The sequence below is a fragment of the Haemorhous mexicanus genome, chromosome 3, assembly GCF_027477595.1.
Source record: "Haemorhous mexicanus isolate bHaeMex1 chromosome 3, bHaeMex1.pri, whole genome shotgun sequence".
Taxonomy (NCBI): domain Eukaryota; kingdom Metazoa; phylum Chordata; class Aves; order Passeriformes; family Fringillidae; genus Haemorhous; species Haemorhous mexicanus.
In genome coordinates this window covers 85646837-85671667 of record NC_082343.1, presented here as the reverse complement: position 1 = coordinate 85671667, position 24831 = coordinate 85646837, and the positions used below count along the sequence as shown (strand labels likewise).

The 24831-nt window shown below is 38.0% G+C and overlaps 1 protein-coding gene across 1 annotated transcript in view; it reads right to left on the bottom strand.

The window, feature by feature from the left end:
* Nucleotides 1-7350: 7350 nt before the first annotated feature.
* ELOVL4 (ELOVL fatty acid elongase 4) overlaps nucleotides 7351-24831 on the bottom strand; it is a 36120-nt gene continuing 18639 nt past the window's right edge. Inside the window, exons 2-6 of the mRNA XM_059842563.1 lie at nucleotides 24249-24436; nucleotides 21031-21111; nucleotides 14948-15119; nucleotides 12622-12749; nucleotides 7351-12127 (exon numbers count right to left, since the gene is read on the bottom strand). Coding sequence (XP_059698546.1) covers nucleotides 11852-12127; nucleotides 12622-12749; nucleotides 14948-15119; nucleotides 21031-21111; nucleotides 24249-24436 — 845 coding nt within the window. The 3' untranslated portion in view covers nucleotides 7351-11851. The remainder of the gene's footprint in view (nucleotides 12128-12621; nucleotides 12750-14947; nucleotides 15120-21030; nucleotides 21112-24248; nucleotides 24437-24831) is intronic.

Genomic DNA, 24831 nt, shown 5'->3' with positions numbered 1-24831 from the left:
AGTTGGACCCCATGTACTGATGAGCCACCAGTCTCATCCCTGAGCTGTTGCTGGCTTTTCAAAACACTTCCATATGTAGGTTTTTTTGCTTGCTGTGGTACTATCACATCATTAATCTTCATTAGAGGGTGATAAAATACTTACATTAAACACCTCATAAAACCAGCTGATCATTGGCATTGTGCTACTCCAAGTGCTCTGGAGTTTCAGGACAGAGGAGTTCTGTGACGCTATAAAAATCTCCCTCCTGTGGCTCAGAGACAATCAAAGCTAAGGAAGAGCTGTTGTGCAGCTGAGAAAGGCTTTTGGGCTCACCCACAGGCAGCTAACCTGGTGTATCTGGGAATGCTCATGAATAACACCAGAAAGATGCTGGACATTTTACAATTTACTTTGCAAGAACTGTAGAAAAAGTAAAAAGTGCAGCACCATGATTGGGAAGGTGGGTGTCTGTGTGCGTACATCTAGACCTACACAGCAAAAAGAAACATTTTCTGATTTTCTGGCTAACACAACTGCTGCTGTGCTAGAAGCTTTTTAAGCAAAATGGTTTTAGCTCCATTTCCAGGAATTATGGATATTTCCATGTGACTGCTTTTCAGCTGTTTGTTAAAAAATGCTTACCTAGAGATTTTTTATGATGCAAGGTAATTACATCCCAAATTCAAAAAGACCTTATTAATGAATAAGATACAGGGATTTGGCATTTGATTTCAGCATTCAGCACAATTCCTGTTTAATGCTGTGCAAATGAATTCAGTCTCTTATCCCAGACCAGAAACTGCAAAAGCTGTGACGGTACAAATCACGCGTTGCAGCACGTTCACTGCACGAGAAGATTCAGGGTGCTCTGGGCACGGGCAGGAGAGCAAAAGCTCTGCCAGTTCTCGGTGTTTCTGCACACCACCATGTCCCAGGAGGCAGCAGTGGCTGCAGGATCTCATTTCCAGCCCTGCAGTGTGACAAGTCCTGCCCTGAGCTTGCAGATGCAGCACTAGCCCTGTATTAGCCTCCACGCTGCAGAAGGAACAGGATCAAAGGAGAGAGTCATCCTTACCCAAGTCCTTGCAAGTCTTGTTTCTGGTTGTTTACCAGGTATTCCAACCACTTCGTAAATGTATCTTTTTTTTTTTTTTCCCCCCTTGGAAAAAAAAATATTTAGAGCTAGGGCTAACACAAATTACCTATTGTGCTTTTACTGTTGAATTAATAATCTCCTTACTTTATAGCCCTGCCAGGAGGGATAACACTATTGTTAAGGCATGACACCACACTGCTGAAAGGGTGTCTGCTCAAAACTTGTTTAGTCCTCTCATCCTTGCCTGTAAATCACTGGAAAACATACAAAACCTCTCACAGTTTGCACAGTGGCCATTCAAAGTAAACTTTAAGTCTTCTTTTGGTCTCCTTTTCCTGTTAAGGTAAGGAATACACCAAAGCTACACAACTGAGAGCGGTCTTTTACCAATGTTGAGGAGCTCTGGAAAGATCAGCTTTTGCTTTTGTGGTAGGTACCTGCCAGAAAAGTCATTTTAAGATTGCCCATCAGTTAAAGCTCTAAAGCCGTGGAGGTGGAGCTGCAGAAACGCCCTTCCTATTGATGCCAGAACATTATTTAGCTCTTCCTTAGAAAACATCAGCAGTTAGGAAGGGCTCCAAGTTTTCCCAAGGAAACACTGTAATGAAATGCATCATCCAGCTGTCTGGATGATGCATTTCACCACCGCTCACCTGTATTCATGCCTTCATCCTTCATTCTGGCCACAGCTCGCAGGTTGTGCAAACCTGCTGAATTCAAGTGCCACCCAAAAAATGTTTTGCAAGTGGATGCAGTTTCCAGCTATGGGAATCTTCACTTTCCCCACTAAATCACCTGTAACAGATATTCAACATCTCCTATTTTTATTTATTTACTATTTTTATTTGTTTAATATTTATTTATTATTTTTATTTTTAAATTTTTTTTTAATATTTAAATTGCTGCTCAGTCAATCCCATAAATCCTCAAAGGTAAACCAGTCCCAAGAAATAAGATTGACCACTGATGAGAATATTGAAATTTCAAAAGTGGATCAGGGCCAAATATTGCTATGATTTCTTATTTTTTCAACTTTCATCGGACAGCAGGGCCATCCCACTGGGAGTGGATGAATTCCTCATTGCCAACATAAAATGCTCCTTTTGCTATGGAATTTCCAGTTTCAAGACCTGAAATTCTTGCATAAACATTCAGATTGCAATATAACAGCTGAAAAAAATAAATTAGGAAATAACTAATTAGCCCACCCTCACCTCTGATTGAGTGTATCATCAATCTCTTCTCTAAAGCATTCTTCACAACTGCAATGGCTACTTTATCCAAGCATCAAAGAGAAACAAGCTCCAGCTGGGAATTTAGAACCTGGTACTTATTTTCTTAATATAAATAACATTAATAAGCAAAAATGAGGGCATTTCTTAATTCAGTTGCTTTAGCTACTGAAATAGAAGAGGGCACAAAAAGAACAGTAAGTTATAACCTCAATGAGCAGAGTTCAGGGATTTTTCTGTTCTTTAACTTATTCCTCAATGCTGAAGAAAGACATGACAAAGTTGTACTGAATGAAATGACTTTTAAAACTTACTTGAATCAGGAAATAGAACACAAACAATCTGTTGATTTTTTCATTTGTTTTTCTGAATTCCTAGTTTCTAAACACAGCTTTTGCAGCTAATAATTTCTAATCCTGGCCTAGTCACTGTGCTGAAAAAAAGCTGTTAACTATATTGACTTTGTGGCAGATTATGGAATTCTTTTAAATTTCTAATTTAGATCCAGAATGGACTGCTCACCAGGTCACAATGATGTCGAGAACTAATCTTGGTGTCTGGCATTATGCTTATAATGGGAAATTTGCTCAGTGAAGGAGGCACTGCACAGCATTCTGCTGCTGTTTTAACAAACAAAGAATTACATTGCCTCAAGATGTCATGCTGCCAAAATTGCTACACCAAAAATTAAATTGAGAACAGACTCTCAAATCCTTTGTCTGGCTAAAACATCATATTATTTTCAGCATCCTTGCAATGCAAAAGCAAGCAGACCACTGATGCTTTGTGCATCTCTTTGTTCCTACAGTGCATGTTTCTACTCCCCATGAAAACATGCATCAAGAGGTAATGTGAAGAAAATATCAAGAATATTTTTGTCAGATGAAAATACCCACTTATTCCTCAGTCAGTTAAAATTCCTTACAAAACACATTACAAAGTAAATGGATTTCTTTTACTTAGTGTATCTCCTACTGAGCTGAGCAGCCATCTTCTAATACTTGCCCTGAATTGCAGAGTCCAGTGCTGCTCCCTGCTAGCCAGGGGCTGGACCAGAGGCTTGCAAAGTCAGACTCAAGGTGTTGAAAGAATGAAAAATTGTCTCCCTGTCAAAAATGCGCTGAAATATATTTTGAAAGGCACCCTGTGAGTCTGAGTATGAAAAAAAAATACAATTTCAAAAATTACAAAATTACAAATTACAAATTCTAAATTTGGAATTGAAATTGTCCTAATGGTTCAGCTCGAGGATTTTAGTAAATCAACCCCTCTGTAGCTTTCAACAGGTTTCAGACAACATCTTCTGAATCCAAGAGATTTTATAGACTTGTGAGACAGGCAGCTTATGCCACATGCTTATCAAGATGGTACTGCAGGGGTATTCCACAGGGCTGGTGCAACTAGAGGCATTAAGGAGAGTTTGAGTTGCAAGTATCACACATACAAGTATCATATCTCATCCCTTAGCAAAAGGAGATTTAATAAAGTGTCATAAAGCAAGAAAAAAAATCACCCATGCACTGGTCCACAGCACAAAGTGGAGTTTCCTCTGTAAGAATTCTGCCTCAGCCAACACTGTGTATGTTCAAAATATGTTGCCACTTCTAGTATTTTACTAAAGTAATTACTCTTTCATTGTAAAGTCTTAAAAAAAAAAAAACCAACAAAAAACCTCCAAAAAACCAAAACCAAACAACAACTACCAAAAGGAAACAAAGTGGAAAAAAAATTTAAAGTTTTTGATCCTTATTTTTCTATTATACTCCAACTTTCCTAGTGTGCAATGTGAGGTCTAGATGGTAAATAAATTTTATAAATTCTGTTAGCATCATGGACTGTCCTTAGTGAAATTCTCACTGAAATAAGTGAAACTTCATCTACAGAATACCAAAAAGCACCAAAACTCACAGTGAGGGATTTTACCTGTACAAGAAAGCTTACCTGACTTTAACATAAAAATACCTGAAAGTCAGATTTATAGAAAAATCTGGTATTTATTAAATTGCCATCACAGAAGAGCTCAGTATAAAATCTCTAACAAGGTGATTTTATAGAGCAGTAAACTCTCTGTTTCTCAAGCTCTGGTTATGAATGTACAGTGTGCCTTCGTATCATAGAATACAAAACTGGAATTTGTCCTTGTAGCCCCCTATTTGCTAAGCAGGAAGACAAAATTTAATAAAAGCTGTTCCCTCTATTAGTTTATTGTATCCAGAACACCCAATTTTGAGGTCATTACATGAAAAATATTGTTACTACTCAACCTGCTCAGAATATGCGGCCTCTATTTGGCATTTCAGACTGCAAGAAAATCCACTTCACATCCCCCAGGGACAAATCACAGCAGCAAGCTATTCCCTGAACACATCACAGTCTTCATCCAAGGAGCCACTCTAGCACAGCAGAAGGGCATGCACAGATGAAGTGACTGAAGTGGGCAAAGAGGAAAAAAGAGGAATTTTTCGGTAAAGAACTACCTATTACCTGAAATCTCATTTTCTGAGTAAATCCTAACAACGTGGTAGGTTTTTTCCTATTTCCCTATTTTTTGGAGCATTTCCAGCATATTTAGTTTATGTCAAGCACTAAGAGCTGAAAAGTATTCTAGGCTCTTTACAAGTACTGCATCCAGAGATACGTTTTCTTCAAACTCCATACCTCATGCTGTCAGCAGAAAATGCTCCGACACCCCCTGCCAAATTTGATGTTTTGAGAATAGGTAGAACTACAAAAAAACCCTCATTCCTCACTGGCCCAGGGACTTCTTCTGTGCCATCTGTCAAATGTGTGGAAACCAGGTCAGACACCAATTTCCAGGTGAGAATCTGTTGTTCAGTAAGGAAAACTCCTTTCAGGCTGGGTAGACCCAGACTGCTGTACCCTGTGTCCAAGAGCAGCATTTGAGGTGCACCCACTGCACCAAATGATGCCAAGGACTTGAAACCCTTGACTGTAAAACACCCCAAGGTTTATTTTAACATTTTACTCGCTTGCAGCTACTACAAGATCTGTCTATGACATACATCCCACTCTGGGATAATTTAGTAAGCGAGCACCTGACCTGAAGATACATGTACAAAAAAGAAACCAAGCAGTAACAGAAGCTCTGCAAAAACAGGTTTTTAGCAGTTATACAGCAATTTTCAGCTTTTTAGGGCTTTGTATTACTGCAAGAAGCTACTCAGAAGCTCTGAAGATTATTAATGAGAAAATACAGAGTGAGTCCTGTCAAGGCAGGAGTATGATTGTCATTACTTTCACTCCTAGAATTTGTAGTTAGATAAATCACTCTCTTGACTGTCATTTAAGACAAAGCAAACTTTCATGTGCTTCAGAGTGCACTTATGCACAAGTGCACTACTTGTATACCCTTACAGCATCTGTAATGAATACACAGCAGTAACTGTTCTAGTCACTTAACTCCTGCAACATCTAGGGGCAACAGCAAAAACTAGAGGAGCAATTACCTCATGTTCTCCAGCTTTTGGCCCAAGTTGTTTCTTGTATTTCTCTAGCTTTCTCTCATAAACACACTCCAAAAAATACTAGCATAACAGCAGCTTTCTCGTCAAACAAATTAAGGTTACACCACTGCAAGAACAACAGCTCTCTAGCTAAAGATAAGGAGGACAGAAAACACTTCGAATCATTTCAAAAATCAAAGATTTCTTTTTGTTTAGCAGACTAAAACCTACCTGATTGATTTGCTAGCAGCTATGGCATGCAAGCTTGAATCAATTCCCACCTACTGAATCACAATGCAAACAGCTTTTCCCCTCAAAGCAGCACTGACTGCGTGGTGCTCTGGCAGGAACTGCCAGCACTGTTTTATAGGGTGCACAAATCAGGGCCTGGATGATCAAGAGACATAAACTTACCCATCAATAAGTATCTTTGTAAATCAGTCAAAGGTGATGTCACTGACATGTTAGGCAGCCAACAGAAAGTGTGCCTGCATTCATGGGGTGACCTAGAAGTCCCAAGCATAAAAAAAGACACGGAAAGGCACAAGTGCATAGAAGGCACTGCCTTCAGAGCAGTGGCATGAGTACATGCTTCATGTGTGTGTCTGAGTAACCCACATTCACCCAGTGCTTTGAGCTGAGCAAGAAAACAGGTAATAAAACCCTTCCCCTGCTGAACCCCAATTTCCCAGATGTTAAGAAGCGAGTGATACAAAAAATAAAATCGAACATCAGAGGATCCAGTCTGTTCTATCTCATTACCCAAAAAATCTGATTTGACCACGTTCTTATTTTTAATTACTGGTGGGGAATAGAGTTATGAGAAAGATGCCTGCAGAGAGAGCCTACCCCAACGTGTGTTAATCATCTGAAGGACAAATCTTGTTCTGAACACTTGGTGTATTTTCTGATTCCAGGGAGGATGCAAGCAGTGGATTGAAGCAATAGCTGAGAATTGTGCAAGACATAATTGACCACACCATATTTTGCTATGATGGCAGACTTGATTCTCTACTACTTGACATCTGGAGCAGCTATTTGCACTTAGGTTCTAGGAGTCCAACAAGGGTGCAACTTGATATTATAAGGTTGATTAGAGAGATCATACTTGGCAGACAATGAAGGAACTTACTGTACCCAGCACACGTAACCACGAATGGCACCTAATGCCAAAAGTGCTCCAGATTCTCTGGGATGAGAGACTTCATTAACACCACACAGTGTCCAGCAAAAGCTCAACTTCATGGGTAATTGTATTCCTAATTGTTATCAATTCCAAGGCCAAATCAGGAAACTCAGGGCACTTTTTTGTTTAAGTGGGCATCCTGTTTTCAGTCAGTTCCCTAAGGGTCATTTCAAAGCCACTCCACTATTACTTGGGGACAATATTCAAAATAAGGAAGTCCCTGTAGCCCTAAAGTAGGAGGATGTGTCACAAAAAAATGGTTTTCTCAAAGTCCTGGGCAACAAAACAGATTACATCACACAATCTGCACAACGCTAAAATTAGCAGGAATCTTGAGGCAAGATGGGACACAGAAGAACATACTACAGAATGTATAAAACCAAACTCAAACAGCATGAAAAAGTAATGTTTATTTTTAATGTTTACAAAAGCATGAACACCTTATGCAAAAGCAGCACCCTGAACCATACATTTCCCTCAGTCCTCCTGGGATATTGGCAGAAAGCAAATATTTTCTCTGCTCTTTAGTGCTCAGCATACTCTGCTGAGGTAAATGGGAACCAACCCACTCATTTCCATGGAGCTCCCTCTGCTTGCATTAGCAAAGGGGCTGGTGCATCAGACTGCAGTGCAATGAGATGTCATAGGGGTGTCTTGCTTTAGGTATCAAATTAGATTAGTCTGTGTTTCTAACCAATACACTATCCAGATAGTTAATTAGCTCCTCATTCTCTTCAATTTTAACTGAAATAGATCTCATTTTAAATATGACTCTCAGCCCACACTAGCTTCATGCAAAGTTTACCTTTATGCACCATGAACAGTTTTATTCAAGTTTTTAAGAGACAGCTAGTGCTTGTAAGCTATTTTAGGACTGAGATCTTGCATCACAAAAGCTATTTGTCCTTTCTTACCTCCCTTCCCAGTACATGCAGTTCAAGTGTTTACTCTGAAGAAATGTGCCCTTAGGTTAACCTGAAAAAATGTGCAGCATTTTCATTTTGCCTTTGAAGAAATTGATGGTCCTGTAATCAAATAGGCCATGCTTTTGAACTTACAGAGAAACATCTGTATAATAGTTGGACTCAGTCTTCTTAATGGTCTTCTCCAACCTAAATGGTTTTATGATGCTATGATTTATTTTTAGAAGGTTTCTGTTAAACAGAGAATATGATTGCAATGATTTCAAAGACTCACCTGGAGCACGTTACTCATACTAAAATGATCCCTACCATAATACAGCATAATTCCCCAGCTACCCTGAGTTGAGATCTCTCCCCTCAGAATCTGCAACTGATGCCTCAAAATATCTATTACACTGGTAGAAATGGCTCTGTCTTTTCTGCCATCCTATATCTAAAATAATTGACAAATACTATTTATGTTTGCAAGACTGATACTGGATCTGTGGAAGGAAAACTGCTTCATTTTCCTGCTGGAGCTGTAGGAATCATTCTATTAGCTCCTGCCAAATTCACATTCAAGAAATATAATTTACTTCACATATTGAAAGAATCTGCTAAGAACTCATACATATATACACACACATACACTATGTATGTGTACACATATATACACACATGTATAGATAATTTGTATTTAATTTTACACTGAAAAAGTGCTAAAATAATCCAACAACTGTCACTGCTAGAGATGAGGCTAAATGAAATGGTATTACTTATATGGCATCAAACATTTAGAGACTCTGGTCCAAGAGCTTCAGAACTCTTAGCAAAAAATTATCATTTGTTGGCAAAAAAAGAAAAGCTTCAAATGGTTTGAATTTAATTTTTCAATAAATTGAAAGATTTAGAAGAACAAAACCCCAATAACCCTGTAAAGAATAATTGTACTGCAAAAGATTGTATAATTTGAATTTCAGTACTGTGTATAGAAAACACACATTTATACATACTTTCATGGCAAAATTTTAAGCTTCTTAAGATTCAAAGATGACTCTAATGAATCTGTCAGTATTTCACATGTGCATTATTGCCTATATTTTGAAAACCAAAAAGCTGTACAAGTTGAGCCCTGTATTCTGTGAGTCTGGCTGCATAGTCAGAAACAGAAATATTGCACTCAAGACCATGCCTACAAAAATGCACATTTAATAAGGCCATTAATATTCAAGATTGTAACGGGACTTGAATTACATGAACAATCAAATGTATCATAATAGACCTAGGAAAGTCATACTGCAAAAGATGTACTCAAAACAGCAGCGTTCCAGTAATTTAATAACTGGGTTTTTTTCTCCCATGAAATGGCAATCTCTCAAACTGGTTTTATGCACAGGGCCAGACAACATGATGTGTATGCACACATGCATTCTCCCAGTGAGTTTTTCACACCTTTTTAGAATTTAACAATTACCCCAGAATTTGATAGTAGATTTCTACTCAAGTTCTGTCAACAATGCTCAAGTTCCAATCAACTTTAATTCACTTCCATGCATGATGAGGGGGGAAAAAAATTGACTTTCAGTTATTTAAATATTTACCATCATGCAAGACATAATTCTTAAGTCAGAAAGTGTAGCAAAGACACAATTGAGCCTGTACTGGAATACTCCCCAGTATGCTGTTTCAGAGCTAGATCACATTAAGAGTATCAGTTTAGCTGATCTGGCTTATTGAATGAACGGCAGAGCAAACAACCAACCTAACACAATTCAAGGAATGATACAGATTTAGAAGTTAGCTGCCCCCATCCCATGGCAAATAGAAAGAAGCTACCCTTTAATCAAAGTGGGGTAAACCACCTTGAAATTACAGCAGGGTGACTGCATTCACACCAGTCACTACCTTGGAGTAGCGGGTGTGCTGTAAATCTGCTCTGTAGTTATTTACTCCTTTAGCTACTCCAAAGTGACTGAGTCAGCCAGCATTTTGGCTTGGTTAAGGGCAGTGGCATTTGTCCAAGAAGGAAGGGTAGATCCCCATCCCTCTTTCCTGTGCCACACTACGCAAATACGCAGTTATGCAAATGCGAAAAGCATCATTACAAAGGCTGGAAGAATCAGAAGACACAGCAGATAAGAAACTCAATGGTCACATGCATTTGAGTTCAGCAGAGACGGTTTTTCACAATTCTACATTCTGCTCAAAAATCCACAGTAGTGGTGATTAGGGATGAACCACCTTCCAGCTGAACCAATTCCAGCATTAGGAATTATTTTTTAATACAACAGATTATATCCGAAACTCTTTTTCCTAGGACCTGTTTTCTGGGTTTAGATTTTTTTTTTTTAATAGAAACAAGACAAACCTGAGAACCAGAATATGTGACCTGCTTGCATATTATAAACAGTCAATGGATGATTGAGATACAAAAATCTATTAAACATGTCACTCACTTTATACTCACAGTTCTCTGTACTCTTTCTGCACCAATGGTGCCACTTGCCAGATACATGTTTGCTGCTACCTCTGGATGTTTTTGACCAGAGCTGGGGGGAATGCATTTGGACAGCAACAATGCAGCTCTTGCAGTGATGGCCAAGGAACACAGTAATTCAGGATATAGTTTCTAATTCCACCTATCTTCTACTCATTGCATGCTAAGCAGCTCAAAATGTGTCTCTTAGTAATCACATTATTCAGAAGGTGTATATAAATCTTTCCCTATTTTCTTCACAAAAGGAATGGTAAAAAGTGCTTTATGTAACATGTAAATGAAAATCCATCTAAAGTTTCTACTTATTTTAGCAGTTTTGACTTACAATGGTGGCCTGTCTATCAGCAATACTTTGCCTGCAAGTGTCTAACAAATAGAGTTTTGACAGGTATTAAGCCACAGCAATGTTTTCAAGGTTTTATGTTTTCTGTATTTAGTACTTTTAAACCGAATTCTCTCTCCCAATAAAGTGATGGTTGGTCTGGTAGTTAGCATGACTACTCATGCACACAACATTTCTAAATGGAATTACATGCTGTTTTCTCTCCACCATAGCATTATCTCAACATTTTGAGTATCAGTCAGTGCCACAGATTTAATGCAGGTCACGGACAACAAGCAGGAGGCCTTTTTTTCCTGCTTGTTACAACCAATATATTTGTTCATATTTACACATTCTTAAAATGTACTCTTGACTTGGCTCTACTGAAAGTACCACTCCAAAATTTCAGTTTACACTAAAATGATGACTTGATCAAAGGATACCACCAAAAATCCCTTTTACTCCCACAGGGAAACATAGGTTCTCCTGAATTAGTATTAACAGATATTTAGATTAGAGGACTCCATATTTCAGAAACCAGTTATTTAATGCTCAATATTCTTTTCAGCAGATGAAGAGGTAGGTATATTTCCACACAAGAAAATATAATAAAACAAAAACCAAACTGTAACAGATACTCAATTAAATCAAGTAATGTCTGAAAAGTCAAACACTGTTCTGACAGCACATATTTTGTCTGAAGGTACTCTCCAAAGAGAAGAAAAGTTGCACATTCTGATTAGATAATACGTCATAATTTGAAATTTAATAATTTTCTGGAAAGAAAGCACAAGTATGCAAATGCTACTTCCTTTCCCTCCCTCCCTCCCACCCCCCAAGAAATGTGGGTGCCAACAAAACTGCCTGTATCAATGGTAGTATTAACTTTTGGACTGCTAAACATTGAATCAACTGCAATTCTTCCTTACATTCACCAACACCAGCAGTCTACAAGTTTACACAGAGACCATATGCATGATAATTACATAATTACAATAGAAATTCAACTTTAGTGTTGTTCTTAAAACAATCTTCATAAATAATGAAAATATCTGTGTTCTAGCTCTTCAGTAACCTAAGGTTAATTGGTACAGATAGTGTTTTTTTCTTCCTTTTATAAACCAAACTGGAGGTTCCTCACTGCCAACAATGGTTAAGGCCTGGATCAAGTTACTCTCCTTTTGCTTTTCCCTTTTTCTGCTTTTTTCCATTTTCCACCACCGCATTATTTTCTGGTTTGCTTACTCCGTTTGCAACAGCACCATTTGCTATTTTGCCATTCTTTACAGGTTCCTTGGGCAGCTTATATGTCCGATAGTAGAAGTTACCAAACAGGAAAATGAAGGTGATAGCATAGAAAATGACACCCCAGTGCATCCATTTAGGGAAAGGACAATCAATATAAATAGACAAGGCTGTGTGGCCAATAGTCACGTGGAACTGCACCTGAAAGACAGAAAACATAGAATCAAAAACGTTTGGATATGTCCTGTAGGTCTGAGCGCATCAGTTTATACCAATTCATTAAGTAATGAAAACAGCTGAACTGGGAGGTGGCAGGGAAGCTGTCACATTCATGAAGGCACATTTATGCTTGACCAGGAGCATCACATTTATTGCAGTATCTGGCATCAGTTTTCAGAAACAGGAAAATGAGAAGATAATAAGCAATCTGAATTTTCTCTACATTTTGAACGTGCTTTTGTTATTCAGTTGATACAACCAGCAAGGAAGCATTAGACTTTAACTCACACAACTCTTATATAGGCTGCATATGTTTTTTCAAAGTTGAATAAATGCTTCCATCTCCAGGAAGTATTCTAATTGAGGAGTGTCAGGCAGAGAACTTTTGGAAGAAGCAGCATCTGATCCAAAGCTCTGGAAATGCAAATCCATGCAGAGGCAACACCTTTTATTCCAAAAGGAAGGGAATCACTTACCAATTGCAATATGGTCAAATATCGTTTCCACCACAGGTATTTCTGAAATTTAGGGCCACAAGCTGCCAATCCATAATACATGTACATAATGACATGAATAAACGCATTCATTTGAGCTCCGAAAAAAGCTGTCCAGGAACAGAAGGGAAGACCATCATGTAATTTTGGAAAAGAAGATTATTTTCTAGTATTACTTGTATAATTATTTTTAATAGCAAAAATTACAAAGCACGGGACATGTCAGGATTCCATCTCCAAAATACTGAATAGTATAATACAGACCTGGCTGTCAACATGTGCTGACACAAACAGGTGTTAGTGCAAGTAGTATGTTACATCTTCAATGTAACTACTTATGCCAAAGCTTTTTATAAGATTCTTGTTGAACAAACATAAGTGACATCTATTCCACATTAGTAGTTGTAGCGTAACTGCAACTGTTTTTCTGAAGGATTATTAAAAGCTTTTTTTGACAATGTAAAGTATAAAGTACCAGGCTCTGAATTTGAATCTTTTAAACTGTATTTAAATGCAAAAGGTTCACTTCTTAGCAAGAAGTCAAGAAACTCACATGGAAGTCTGATTAAATAGGCTAAAAAAAGCCCATACAAAGCAAGACTTGACTCATGTTTATAAGAACTTTAAGGCATTGCCAGGTGAGTTTGTCTAAATTAATAATCTTTAGGTTCTTTATTTATGATTTAAAATATCCAGCATTCTTAAATATGTCAGCGTATAGTATAACACTTTCCAGAATGATCCATGTTAGATGCATGTTGACACTTTCATTTGCACTAAGATCTCTTTGCTTTGTCAAGATTAGCAGCCATTTAACAGAAACACCTTATATCTTGTTAAAGTACTCTTACACTGACAGAGAGGCTCAAAAATAATGTATAAGATTAGGGCAATACAGACAATATCTGCTGAAATCAAACAGCTCAGATGCCTGTGTGGCCAGGACCCAGTTGCTGTAATAGGGTCTAGTTTATAATAGATCCGTCTATGTAAGCAATGTGCTAGCAGCTAGAAAATAGAAGAACACAGATCTATCCACATTTATGCAGTGGTGCAACATAAATGCAGAAGAGCAACTGCTGCTTTTCCTTTTGCAGGCTCTAGGAACTAAGAGGCAGTGCTAGAACACAAAACTTGAAAGAAATTTGGAAATAGTTGTAACTGTTGTATTAAAAAATTGCAGATATTTAGCATGAAAATTCTGAAAAGGCAACAAGGGAGTGGGCCTTTTGAGATATCCTGGGAATTTCTAAACAAGACTACAAGTAACCTTCCAGTCTCCAATAATCTTATTTTATAGGTGCCGTTGCAAATAAAGATCATTAAACACCTGGTTGAGTACCTGCTTCCTGTATATTACGTGAGGGAAATTAAAAGGCAGTCAAGAGACACTAAATTTACATATCTCTTCCTTGCAATGTAAGTGGCCACTCAGTACTGAACATCTACAGTAAATGGGAGCATAAACCACCCATGCATTAAGTGTTAGTGTGGCTCAAAAAAACCAAAACACCAAACCCAAAATATCAGTTTGGTGTTCATAATATGGTATTCTGTGTTTACTACATGGTATTTTCAGTGCTGCAAGCTTCCAAAGCACACTTCAAAGGAAACAGGGCATTTTCCCTGTACCCTCAGCTCTGCAGAGCTTTCAATTTGAGACAAGGCTAAACAACAGGAACAAGAGTACAATGTAGGCAATGAAGGGTGTGGCAAGCAAAATAAACAAAAATAAAATTATTTGATGGAGGCTTTAGAAAAGAAGCAAGAGAAAAAAAAGGCTGATAATGAATTTAGACTTGTGTCATTGTGAATAGGTTTTAAAAGTGAATTGACAGATTTATTGGCTCACCTCCAAGGGAAGGTTTCAGATTTTTATACGTGCCTCTTAATAAAAATAAAAGCCAACCTCAAACTCATATACAATGCCAAAATAACATCTCCACTGTCTTCATTAAATTTGCACACAGAATGTGGCTCACAATTAGATTTTGCAGCTCTCTGTATCTGCAAAAATTAAAGTTAAGCAAGATGCATACATCTTTCTGTTTCCCACAGATACAGATACTTTCGAAGGCAGAACTTCAGGCTTGCAATTGATGCCCATGAGGAAAAGAAAAGAAGTTTTGCAATTCATTAGATTATTGCCCTGCTATCTTTTCCTCCCCCATGTTTCCCACAGAAGGAGACTGTATGCATTAATAAACAGTTTTGTACATTATTACGTCAAGTTTTCTTCTAATGCTCCCAAACAATAATAATTCTCCCTTCTGCCCAGTCAAAAGCATATGAGAGGAAGGGAACTCACCTTGTCCACCTGCAACCCACTTAATACCAATCCACCACAAGGTGAACATGGTGAAATGGTGATAGACATGAAGGAAACTAATTTGGTTAAATTTCTTCCTCAGGATGAAGAATACTGTATCCAAATACTCAATTCCTTTAGAGACATAATACCACCATAAAGCAGCAGCTATCTGCAATGAAAAACAGAGACTATGTAAGTTTGAGTGATTCCATGCTGAATGGAATGAAATTCTCACCATCTAGCTACTGTAAGACAAGGATACTGCTTCCTTCCCTAAATCTTGGTTAAATGTTGAGGTGCTGTCAAACATCTGACAGTATGAGAACAACAAAAAAATACTCCTTTCATCTGTTCTGGACATGGAAGAAGATTATGGAAGAAGATTATTCTGAGCCTGTTGCTCACAAATCACATCTGTAAAAAAAGAACTGATATAGTTAAAAGCTTTGCCATATCTGAACAGTTTACCAGTTAAGCATGGGAAGTTTGTGTCCTCATTCTCTCCTAAGCTTTGCAGAAGAAGTCTTTGCACAGGCCTTCCCCCTCTAATGAGGCAACACTTTGATGTGGTCAGAACAATGAGGCAGAAACATGATGATAAAATGAAGTTGCAAAGGTGAAACCTTCGGTACCACAGGCATATGGGTGGAAAGATATCAAAAAAAAGTTAGATGCAGCACAGATTTCACATTCCTTATAGTAGTATTCCCTCAGCTTCTCCTGGCCTGCTCAGTAACTCCCTCTGTAAAGCAGCTTTCTCCCCCAGTGGCTCTCTGCTATTCAGGCAGTAGAAAAAAAAGAGACCACAGGAGCCATACAAACTGAACAGATATCATCCATCTACCCAACAGGGAAGTGCTACACACCCAAAATTCTTTTTCTCATCCACCCATCACAGCGCATCTTGCCCAGGATGCAACATAAACAGGGCTTCCTGCTGAAATTAGGATATTGTCAGAGCAAGTAAAGCCCAGAAGCTCTGTGTAGCAATATGCTAATGCCATGATATGGGAGTATGGTGGTGGTAGGGACTCCCTCCCAGATCCCAAAACATAGCAACAAGCCTCGTTTTGGCATTGTAAGTCATCCAGCTTGTTATGCAAGGGTGGGACCAGATGGTGACTCACACAGGGACTGGAAAAAAAAAAAAAAGAGTTGGAATTGGTACCACCAGCAAGGAGAGCAGGCAATGTCACAACACACTATTTGTAAGAAGTTGGCCTTGTCTTTCAGGACTCAGTTGATGGTAAATCAGACTTTCTTTACTTAATATGGTGTGAAATAACCTCACCACCCCCAGAGTCCATAGGGAAGACAGAAAAAAAAAGAGCTAACACAGAGTACCTTCCCTTCCCAACTCCACATATGCTTCTTGGTGAGATAAGGAGAATCATAAAGAGCTGTGGAGAGCAATGCTATAGCCCTGCATGGTGTTTTCCTCCACCCCTCCAAAGCAGTGGGAAAGGACAACATCTCTCTACAGATTAAGTTTGTCATAGCTATAATTGGTCTGGTGAACAGTTCAGGAGAAACTACAGCAGAAGCAGAAAATGCAGCATAGAAGAAGAGTACTGCATATCTGCATTGCAGGCTCTGCAGCTTCCAGAGGGACTGCTCATCTTACTGATGCCAAACTGCAGCTTCTATGTATCCATTACTGAACACCCTGCTCTCTCTGGATGTGATTTAGCCCACTTCACATCTTGGGAAGAGGAGGAAGATTTTTTCACTTTTATATGAAGAGATATTAATATCTAAAGCTGAAGAGAGGTTTAATGACAGAAAAGTGACTCCCACAGATCTTGGAGTTCCCAGACACACAGGCAAGCTGTAAGAATCATTTTTATATCTATATATATATATATAAATGTATATATTGCTCAATATCCAGTACTGCCTCTGGGACAGGTAGTCAGGTATTTAATAACACCCACATCAAGGTTTGTCTCACACCCAATGAGTTAGCATAACAGTCCAGCATCTCTTACAGGTCTTTGCTAAAGTTGCATTTCGTACATAAATTAAGATAAGCATCTTTTCATTTCATAAGTTAACAATAAACACTTTGGACTGTATAGCCATAAAATGGCAATCCAGCACTGCAAGGCTTTAGCTCTTTGGAGGTCCTCTCTTCAAAGAAACTTTTAGAGAACCAGGAGGTCAGTCAAAAGCAAACCACCATAAAATCTTTTATAAAGTAAATGGACATTTTTGTAAATGCAATAAGGGAGCAATAAGTCAAATAGCCAATAAGCAAATAGCCAATTTACTGTGACACAGAGAGAAATATAAAAATAATACAAAAAATACTTCTGTCTTATACCCAAAGTGCCACAAGTTCAGTATATGTTCTTGGACAAGGCACATAACACATCTCATTGCTCTTCTTTTGAATTGCACCTAGCAGAGAAAGCACTTCATGGGTAAAAATAATCTGAGCTTTAGACAAAAATGCTCCCCATCACTTAAGAAAAACAACTGGACTATTTGAAGGATTATACCTGCTGATTTTGTGTTCCTGTAGATTTTTTTGCCTGTCAGCTTCTTTGCTCTCTTACTATCATCAAATTTTCTACCATTTACTCTCAAACCTGATAGGTTTTGTGTACTGATGATCTATTTCAGTACTTCCAGTGACTTCTACAGATGTTTTCATCATTAGCTTATAGAAAAAAATGAAACAAATGTCAAGTCATTTGCCTGAGGCCATGCATAAAATCAGTGAAAAAGGGCAGAAACAGAGAACAATACACTGATATGTAAACTATGTCAGGAGCAGATGGCTACTATTAAATTTCTTTTGCAAAGCATCAAAAATCATGATCTAACCTTTAGCCTTTGGACACTGCATGCAAGAAAGATTTAGTTGAAAAGAAAAGGAATCATGCATTAAAAAGGCACATCCTTGCAATGAACAATACTAGTCACAACTATATATTTTCTGGTAATTTTCATATGTACCAATCTAAGGCTGTTAAAACACCAGATGGCACAGAAAGATTACATTACAGCCTAGGATTAAGGGGGTCAACAAGAGGTCCAATCCCATGTCCTCTGCCTGCTGCAGGGTTTTTGACTGGTGGGCTGTTTTATTACAGGACTATGTCTCTGCAGCATTTTTCCTCATTTTGGATTTGGGACATTTATCTATTAAGGGGTGTGAAGGGACAGGTACTTCTTGGAAGGTCACAGCAACGTGAAAAATTCAAATAGCTTTTCTAGTGAATTTTTATTTATAGAATTTTGTTTACAGAACTTGTGAAATCAAGTTTACTGAATTTTAAAGTATATTAAGTCTTTTTCATAAGGGGAAATCACCCAAGTTCTACACATAAATACTAACAATGCAGGTTACAATTATAATACAGAAAACAACCATTGCTTGCCTTCGTGATTACAACCAGCACACTTAAAACAAGAACCAATTGACACGGCCCCATATTCCCAATTCTTCAGAAATGCTAATAAAATAGATGAACTTTGACCTGGTAAACAAGGACACACAAACATAAGCAGAGGGGGGAATGACTACTGAGAGACACCAGCATACATTAAGTTAGACACTGTTATGAAATCATTCACTTCAAACACTGAAGCTCCCAAAGGAGCATGGATTTAACAACTCAGCCCTTTGCATTTCTTATTTTGACTCTTAAGCTACAACCAAAAAAGTTTTTCCAAGTTACATCTGTAGATCTCTCTAAATACTTAAAGGTTTTCTACCCCCTTTTCTTTCTTGCTTACTATGAACAATTTATTTTTTTTCATAACAAAACCACTCAACTTCCTGCCAGCACTCAGTAAGGTGGCTGCCTACTACATTCAGCAGATAAGTCATTCACAAAGGAATTTATTTCAGCAAATGTTTCGTCAACTGGGGAATTTAATTTTCATCCCTGCTTGCTCCAGTTGTCCATTGTTTCTTGTAGAACAGTCAGGGGAGCCTGAATGAGATTAACATGTGTGGTAGGTGCAAAACAGTAAGCAGGAGGACCAGCTTCCTCACATTTTGTGTAAAGTACCTACACAATTAACCACCAGTGAAAGCCAGAAGATCAATATAAAGTTGAAGAAAATATACAGACAAATACATGGGAAAATATCCCCCTAAAACCAGGCAAAACCAAAGAGGCCATGTCTGACTTAAAAGGTCTCTGAGCCACAAATTGCCGAGTTGCTAAACTGTACAGGGGAAGTGCCACCACCTGCCCTTACTTTGCTCCCTTAAAATCACTGGATTACTGTCTTGATACATGATGTGGGTTGGAGAGGCAGAAAAGGACATTCTCTGGTATCCAGGATAGCCAAACTTTTTTTTTTTTTTTTTTTTTGGGAACTGTTTTCTGGGAGTTCTCTGTAGTGTCTTGAATGACAAAGGATGGTTTCTTGGCCCCTTATTTTGGTAAAGAGCTTTACACAAAGGAGGCCACTCAATGTGATGGCAATATCACAGTGGCACATTCCCAAAAAGCCAGAAATGGTGGCCCTACCAATGCACCTATGCTGCCATTTAGACCACTATATACAATTAATTTCATGTTTCTCAACATTTGTTCCAAATTTCAAAGCCCCAAATTAAAGTCATATATGAAGCTCTGCTTTTCAGAGCATCTTCCATAATGCCTTCTGAGCTCAGTGCTGTTTCCATGTGAGCTAGTCCCAGTCTTCTTCATCTGAGCAACACAGGATTGATTTACTCATTCCCTTGCAAATAGGGTCATTGCATAAAAAAGTCAGGAAGTCAAAAGAGTAAATATTGCTAGAGCAATCCTTCCTATCTGGACATGTTATACAGCATAAATACATTCTTCAGGTCATTTTGCCTTTCCTTCATTGTATAATAATGCTGTGCTTGTCATAACAAACAAAAGGGATGATAATTCTTTTGAGCAGGTCTGATCTCCCCACTGCCTCCCACAAACAGGTACACCTAAAAGTGAGGCTATGAAACAGACTACTGCTTGCATTTAGCTGTATAAAAATTCTTTCAATATTTACCACACCAGTCCTCAATGTCATTCAGCTAAGTACAAGGGCATTCTGTTTTGCTTTTCTATTAAAAACTCCAAACCTGTCAAGCACTTGCTATACTCTACTAGGTCTTGTTTTTCCACAAAATTTTTAACAGACTCATTCTAGTGACTGACAGTGAGAGCACTGTATTGGCAAAGGTGAAAGACTGGCAGCTGCAGTAAGGCCAATAAAAATCTACACACAGAGCTGTTCTGCAATATCAGCCATTATAAACAAGGTGTAAGACTCAAACCTTTTGCTCTCACTACCACCCCTGCCACGTGCACAAAGCTTTTACTAACACTGTCCATGAACAGCTACCTCACAGACAAACATTTTTCAAACTACCATAAACATAACACATTTTCACTGCATTTTCAGGAACATGTCCTAATCTCTACATGAAACTTGCAAGAACAGCTGAGAGATTCTCAGGTGTCAGCTCTGCTGGAAGATAAGGTTTAGTACGTGAGCTAATCAACAGCATTACAAAAACGAACGAGGATCTGCACTTTGCTTTTAATTTGGATGTTTTCCAAAACCCAGATAGTTGAAATCTAAGATTATACAATGAAATGTACTGATAATACATTTACCAAATGCCAGCAAGGCCTCATAAAGCCAAACATGGCTAAGGAGACAAAGAGTTGCCACACCAGTATGGGTGAAGTGCAACCACAAGATAAGATGACAAATCTCACTTGCTTTGATCTAACCAGGACACACCACCCTTACTGTGGTTACCCTGGCATGCCAAACTTCAGCAAATCTGGGAAGCAAAGGATGTGCACAAAGTTTACCCTGGATGGTACAGCTGTGGATGAAGCCAAGGATGGTATCTCAAAGACTCCCCTTACTTGCAGCAGTCAGATGCAAGTTAGCACAATTGTGCTGATGCATTTTGATTAAACTTGCCTCGTAGGATGTAGTCAAAGCTGAAGTGGCCTGTGAGGATGTAACGGGACACAGCCATTGCTGTGGAAACTGTTTTCAGAAAAGGCTTAAACCATCATGTAGTGCTATACATTACACACACTCATATACACATACAAAAAAGAAATACTCACCCTAACTTCATAAACATTATCTGAATAATCCACAGTCTGGCAGACATAGCTGTACCCTCGAGCTCTTGATGACAAGAACAACTGAAAATATTAAAGTCATACATGAGAGGAAATATAATACATAAAGCACATTTATAACAATTATCAGCAAATTTCTTGCTACATCAAACTCACCAGAAAAGAAATACTTAAAATATTCTTAGTCCTGAGAAAATTATTGAAGAAAGCAAATATTTAATACTAACAACCTATTGTTACAGATTATTTTTTTTTCTTATAAATTACAAAGAAAGTACTAATTTTTCCCTGCATGTATCTGCCCAGATAATTAGAGCCTTGTACAATAAATTCCAGTATGACCTTAAGCTATTTGGAGACTAATATTCTTTCTGATGGCTCTAGCTTCAGAAACAGAAAATACCTAATTGCTTTCACTACAATTGACAGAAATGCTATTCCCAGTATGGATGCAGGAGAACACTGTTCAAGAGACAGGGATTGGATAATTTGGATCTACAATTCTCAGCACAGTATAACAATCAAAATCCAGAACCTCCCCCCGCAACTTTGAACAACCAAAGCTGAATACCCACTAAACAGTGTGGGAAAAAGGATGGAGAAAAGTTCCCCATTTTGTGCCAACAAAAATGGCCTAAAGCAGTTGAAGTGCTTCTGTAGGGCCTCTCCAAACTAAGTACGCTGTAAAAACCTGGACAGGAGAATATAAAATTGACATTTGAACAAGTTCCCATTGGAAAGTGGTACACTGGTCTAGAGTTGTACAAAGTTCAAGTGACACTTAGCTTGCCATTCATAAATGTTATGAGCCAAGAACTTTTAAAACCAAGTAATCCCTCTATTAAGGATCAAAGAGAGACAGCAGTGGAACAGAAATAAATTGGGGTGATAGAAAAAGATTTCAAAACACCTGTCATGGACAGGCACTGACTACTCTTACCACTAACCTGACTTCCGTCTTATTTACAACAAACAAAACCTTGTGAACCTCTGGACTTGTTTGCTGCACATGTGTTAAAGGAGGTAAATGAAAGAACTGTCCATGGAAATTATCCTAGAAAAGAAACAGAACTACTTCTGCATCATCTAATTCCATTTAAAAACTATTGTAACTACCTGGAACTCCAGGGTGGTCCCACATGGACAAAGCACATCCAGTACTAATAGAGAAGAGCAGGGAAAGTTTAATTTGCACTGTTACAGAAACCAACCCATCCCTACTGTGACCCACTGGATAACTCAACCAAGGTTCCCTTGGTAACAGGCAGTAAATTGACTTCACCAGACTGCCCCGAAGTAGAATAAGAAATTCATGATTCTGAGGCAAAATGGGGTCTATTCCATTGTGACTTCTGCATGTTCTAAGCAAAATTTGTTTCAAATTTGGACCTGAATTTGAATTCAGCACATGAGTCGTGCACTGTGCTTTATGATTTACTATTTAACATAAGCTACCATAGATGAACAAGAGTTTGCCATCAGGATGGTTATTTAAATAACTTTTAAAGGCATTTCACATTCAAATTCTGTTCTTAGCAATGTCTGAAAACTTTACAATCACTCACAAAATACAAACAGTATCGTTTTACTCATAACAATTACATTAAAACTCGTGAGAATTACAATAGCAGCACAGTGGTATTGTAAACTTTGGAAGCAGAAATTGCCTTGTTACAGGGAACCACTGAAACTTGAACATCTTCCTGCTATCAGTCTCTACAATCAAGAAAAGACACTTGCTGGAAGTGCTGTATCCATTGCCTTAACATCCACTGAATAACAACCTACCACTAGGAGAAAGGAGGAAATTAGAACCTCTGTGTATAAAGTTATGAGCTTTCAGCATATCAACAACAAATATGTGTTTCCATCCCACTCAGTTTTATCTTAATTCCATGACTTGGAAATGCTACAAACGCATATCCTGTAAGGAACACAGGTCTGAAAATTATTTGACTGCAAGTTTGGTATAATTCAGCTAATGGATGAAACAAACAAGATTAAAAGAATATGTGAAAAAGACAGGCATTGCAGTAACACTGCAGAACTAATTTCAGGAGTTTCAGTTGTAACCTGCCAAGATGATTGGATTTAATCTCTTCCTTCAACTATGCTTTCATGTCAGCAATAAATTCTTTTGTACCTGTCACACTACTTAGTTGAATAGTCCAAGAAAACAGTTTACACAAGATGATGACTAAGGTGTGATGGTTAAATTTTACTAAACCATGTCTTAAAGAGAGGCTGAAATAATTTTATGATTAATAATTTTATGCTAGGAACTCTGGGAAAGGGTCAAATTGCAGATCCTCATCAGATATGCCATTTTTTCCTGGCAAAATTACACAACAGACCAGACAGTTCTGCAATGCTGTAATTTTAACTGCTCTGTTCATTTGCTTACTTCTGGAAACAGATTCTGAAAATCTATGATCAGAGGTCTTCCAGGAAGACAGCTCCTGATCCACACGAGCAGTCACAGCAGCATAAACTCAGCATCAGCCATATTCTGTACAACTATCCTTGAATAATAGTTACCAAACTGTTAAGTAATCCCAGTTAGCTACTGCTACACAGCTGATCCACTGCAGTGTTACTATTCATTCCCTCTGTGCAGAAAATCCAAGAAAGGAAAAATGCAGCAACACTGAAATTTATTACATGTAACACACTCAGAACATTGCAAACTATTAGAAGTCTGTATCCTTTTATTTTTATTTAAAGGTATAGTTAACTTCATCTTTATTCTTAAAGATAACTTCCAGACAAGATACTTTTCCTCACTACAGACAATGGATATCTGAATTTCTAAATATTATAAACACATTGAAAGAGTAAACAGGTCAATTTCTAATAAGATATGTTTTGATACTCTTTAGGATTATTAAAATGAAAAAAAAAAGTATCAGTTACAGGTGTTAAATTTACAGATTTTAGTCTCTCCAGTATTTAGACTAATATAAATCTAAGAAGACTTGGAATACCCCAAACACAAATTTTCTCTATAGACTCATTTAGTGTAATTATTCTCAAACAGAAACTACCTATTTATAGAAATACTCACCTCAAAGGCAAACTCATCTTTAAAAGTCTGTGCAAAACATTCACTCTCAACAGATATCAAGAATATGCAACATCATTTTCATTTTGACATCCTCAAACCTCAGTAAGCATTCCCTCGTGCAAGAGGGCATACACACCTCCTTGAAAATGAAGAAGTTGAGCAGAACCATCCCAAAGTTGTAAACAACCAACAGGAAGCGTAGCTGGAAGGGCTCTCTCGTCTTCATCCATTTGGGGCCCAGCCAGACAGTGAGGAGATAAATAGTGCTGATGGTCAGCGTTGGAAACGGAGACTGCATCAAGGGCCAGTCATCAACACGCTTGTCTGGGGAGTCAAGAAAACACAAGGAGTCAGCAAGGTCTGAGCAAAAGATATCCCACCATCACTTTAAGCATTGAATTTGTTTAGTATTTTCTCCTGAATAGCTGCATCAGATAGTAGAAACACAATGTACTCATTCTTTCTAGGAAGGTTAAAGAAAATAGTTTAGAAAAAAACCCACTATATCACATTACATCACAGAGAGATTCATTATGGCATTCAAGCTCTGTTGTCCAGTTCTGCAATCCAAAACAATAAAGCAAATAGAATCACATGAGCCCAAACACAAATCAACCCACTAATCCCCCAAACAAATTTTGCTCATGATGAATAATGACTGCAGTGGCAGTGTAACCAAATATTCATCACCACTGCAAATGAAAGATACACAGATTTGG